Source organism: Geospiza fortis, unplaced genomic scaffold (genome assembly GCF_000277835.1).
Source record: "Geospiza fortis unplaced genomic scaffold, GeoFor_1.0 scaffold78, whole genome shotgun sequence".
Classification (NCBI taxonomy): domain Eukaryota; kingdom Metazoa; phylum Chordata; class Aves; order Passeriformes; family Thraupidae; genus Geospiza; species Geospiza fortis.
The window spans coordinates 1,055,263-1,058,621 of record NW_005054339.1 but is presented as its reverse complement, the minus strand read 5'-3'; the positions used below and the strand labels follow the sequence as shown (position 1 = coordinate 1,058,621).

At 44.2% G+C, this 3,359-nt stretch overlaps 1 protein-coding gene across 1 annotated transcript in view; it reads left to right on the top strand.

Annotated features, from left to right (window-relative positions):
* Window positions 1–174: 174 nt before the first annotated feature.
* Window positions 175–3,359, top strand: part of MAPKAPK3 (MAPK activated protein kinase 3) — a 46,727-nt gene continuing 43,542 nt past the window's right edge. The window contains exons 1-2 of the mRNA XM_031058229.1: window positions 175–313; window positions 711–1,076. Coding sequence (XP_030914089.1) covers window positions 834–1,076 — 243 coding nt within the window. The 5' untranslated portion in view covers window positions 175–313; window positions 711–833. The remainder of the gene's footprint in view (window positions 314–710; window positions 1,077–3,359) is intronic.

The window sequence follows — 3,359 nt, the reverse complement described above, 5'->3', positions numbered from 1 at the left end:
CCACCCCCCCGCTCTCCCGGCTTCGCCTCAGGGCTTTCCCGCCCTCCGCCGCCGCCTCAGCGCGGGGGGCTGAGCGAGCGGCCCCTCTGCTCGTGGTAACGGCCCTGCTGGCACCGGCACCCGCCCCGGGGATCCCCCTCAGGTCCCCAGCGGGACCCTGTCGGCTTTGGGAGCCACGTTATGGCATCTCCACGGACTGCAGTTTCTGGGAGGTTTGGTGGTCCCTGCCCCTAGCATGGGGACCCAGGCAATTAAAGCGCAGTCCCAGGGTTCGGTGCCTGCCCAGGCAGTGCCGCCCTGGGGTTCAGTCCAGGTATTCGTGGTTCTGTTGCGCAATTTGGGAGTGTCGGGATGAGGCAGGGGACCATTGTGAGGGTTTCTGTATAAAACATTGAGGCAACAAGTGGTCGATGAGGGTTTATGTGCTCGAAGCTCTGTTCTGTTGTACAGACTTCAGCTGTGGTGTTACTCCCAGACTCAGCAGTTACTCAGTTACTTTTTGTTGCAGTAAAAGCAGTGATTTATACCTGCAGACTGGGATCTGTGTGTACTGGAAGTGGGGTGACAGGTCTGTAAAGCTCAAGTGTGCTTTCCTGAGGTGACCCGACACTTCTCTCTGGCACCTGGTCATCTTGTTAAGAGAAAAGCAGTCAGGTGGGACAATAGTTAGTTGATATCAATTACTAACACGTGTTTACATTTCTACTCAGGACTAAATGGCGAGCAAATGGACTGCCTGAAGCACTGGGTTTGATTGCTTAAGAGAAGGGGCTCTGCTGAAGATACCCGACAGATTCCTGTGGGGTATCTGTCATCCCAAACTCTTCCCTGATATGGAACAAAGTGAAAGTGAACAGGAATCCCAGGCAGAGAGTCACGTGGAGAGCAAGAGCAGTGTGGAGAGCAAGAGCAGCGTGAAATCCTTGCCTGGGGGAACAGCCCATGTCAAACTTGAGATAAAAAAACATGCAGTTACAGACGACTACAAACTCTCCAAACGTGTGCTAGGGTTAGGAATCAATGGCAAAGTACTGGAGTGTTTCAACAAGCAGACAGGCCAGAAATGTGCTTTGAAGGTATGTGTGTTTTGTCTTTTTTTCCTTATTTATGGTTTGGAGGCCAAAGTTCGTTCCCTGTAAAAGCTACTTGTTCTGTTGTGCTTACCTTTCTCAAAGAGTGGTGCGTGAAGAATCTGAATATGTGGAAACATTTGCTATCACAACACTGGAGTCCCAACTTGAGCCTTTTCCAGAATATTCTGTGTAGCTTCCAGAATAATGTTATCAGCTGTGAAATTCTCATGTTCATATTTAAAAGACAAGAAAGTGGGGGAGAGAACCGTGTCTTGGTGTGTTCTGGGAGAAAAGTTGTTAGATTTTGAATGAACATATTATGCAATACTCACAAAGGAAACTGTTTTGGATCTTGTGCAGTGAATAGGTCTAAGCTGTGAAATACTTAAATGTTCATTGATCTTCAGTCTTTCCTCTGTATGAAGATTTTTCTTAAGGAGCATTTCTGGTTGTTAATTTATTTTCCTCCTTTATTTTTGTGATCAATTTACCAAAGGATATTTCCTGGGAAAGCACCGATTACACCAGTATGGCAAGTGAGTTTAGTAGATATTTATGGTGGTAAGTACCACTTAAATAAATAGAGCAATAACCATTCATTAGAGAGCATAAAGCTTACTTGCCTTTTGTTCTGCAGCTTTTAAACTTGAAAATTCCGTGGTGCTCTTAAACCACATTATTGGGAAAAAAGCAGCTTAAATGAGAACCAGAATGGTTCGGTACCAGAAGACTAAAAGCAGCTGAAGTAATTGTCATGAGAATTACTTATGGGTGTTACAGATTCCTTGCTGATGTTAATCTGGTGGGTCCAGGAGGCTCTCAGGTATCCTTCCTTTCCCACTCCATGTGTGCTGGGAGCAGAGTGGATCTGCCAGGGGTCAGCTGGAGGCTCTGCCAAGGCCTGGAGATGGTCTCTAGCAAACAGAACTGCTGTCCCCACCAAAGCCTTTGCATTGTGATAGAGAAGCCTGGGAATACCTGGCAGCTTGGGGTACTGGAAAAAAAAATAATAGAGGAACTAGAAAAGCTTATAATACAATAATTTGCTGATTAATTAATGTGTTTCCAACACTCTGATGTAGTTTATCACACTCTTTTATTAGCTTCACATAGCTGACTGACAGAAGTTTATCATAGGGAAACTGGAGGTTTTGACAACAGGCTGCAGGTACTGGGGTTCTGCACCTGCCATGGGGAGTGTCACATCTTTGTATCTCTGAGATGATCCATTAATCAGGTCCTTCTGCAGTGCTAGCAACATTAATTTCTAAAGCTAGCATACTGTGATGAAGGATCATAGTTAATGCTGAAGCTGATCTGCTGTTTCTGAAGAGTTCAGTGGCTTTGTTGCTGGTTAGAAATCATTCACACTTCAAAGAGTTTGCAGTCATAAGGGCTGGAAGCATTTTAAAACAGAGGTTGCCTTTCCAGAGGGCAATCCAGCAGCAACAAGTATGTTCCAGAGCAAATTTTGTAGCTCTGGAATGAAGTAGAAAACGTATTCCAATGTATATTAGCATCTGGAAATGATTTTTTAATTTTAGCCCTCAGAGTTGGGGAGAGGGAGAAGAGAATGGAAGTTGCTGTTCCCTGATAGAATGTCTTTTGCTTGATGGGTTGGAGGAGCCTATTGGTGGAGTCTCTAATACCTGTTTGTGTTTAGTACTGATTGAGTGGGCTGCTTTTTTCAGAACTTTTAATATACATTAAGGACCAAAGTTCCACTTCCCCAGTCATTACAGGTCAGCAATAGCTGATGTATCCCTGACCTTACCCTCTAAATGTGTTTGTCATCCTGTTCCCCATCCAGCTGTGCAATGTGTGCACTTTTCTTCTGAACAGGACAGAAGTATGGCAGCAATATTAAGATGTTTATAAGTTCTCTAGGGAGTTTGAATGGCAGATAATAGTTTGCTGCTTACATGTGTGCATTTCTCATCATTATGGGTTTAAGTGCTGAATAAAAAGTTAAACATGCAATTAAGTAAAACTGCCAGCAGCCCAGAGAGAATCCACTGCTCTCTGCAAAGATGGTCTAGTGAGGAAATTACCCAACAAGGAGGGATAAAAACTCTGCTTGCTTAATTTGCAAGAATAGAAACATCTTTTCCCAACCCTGAAGATATTTGCAAGGATGAAAATATTCATGGGAAGTTTTTCCTTTGTTTCTTGTGAAACCTGAACTGGGCCACACAAGTCCCAAACCTGCTCCAGATGACAGTTCAGAGCAAATCATCCAGTCAAAGCAGTTATATAAAAGAGACAAGAAGCTTAGGAAAAAAATAT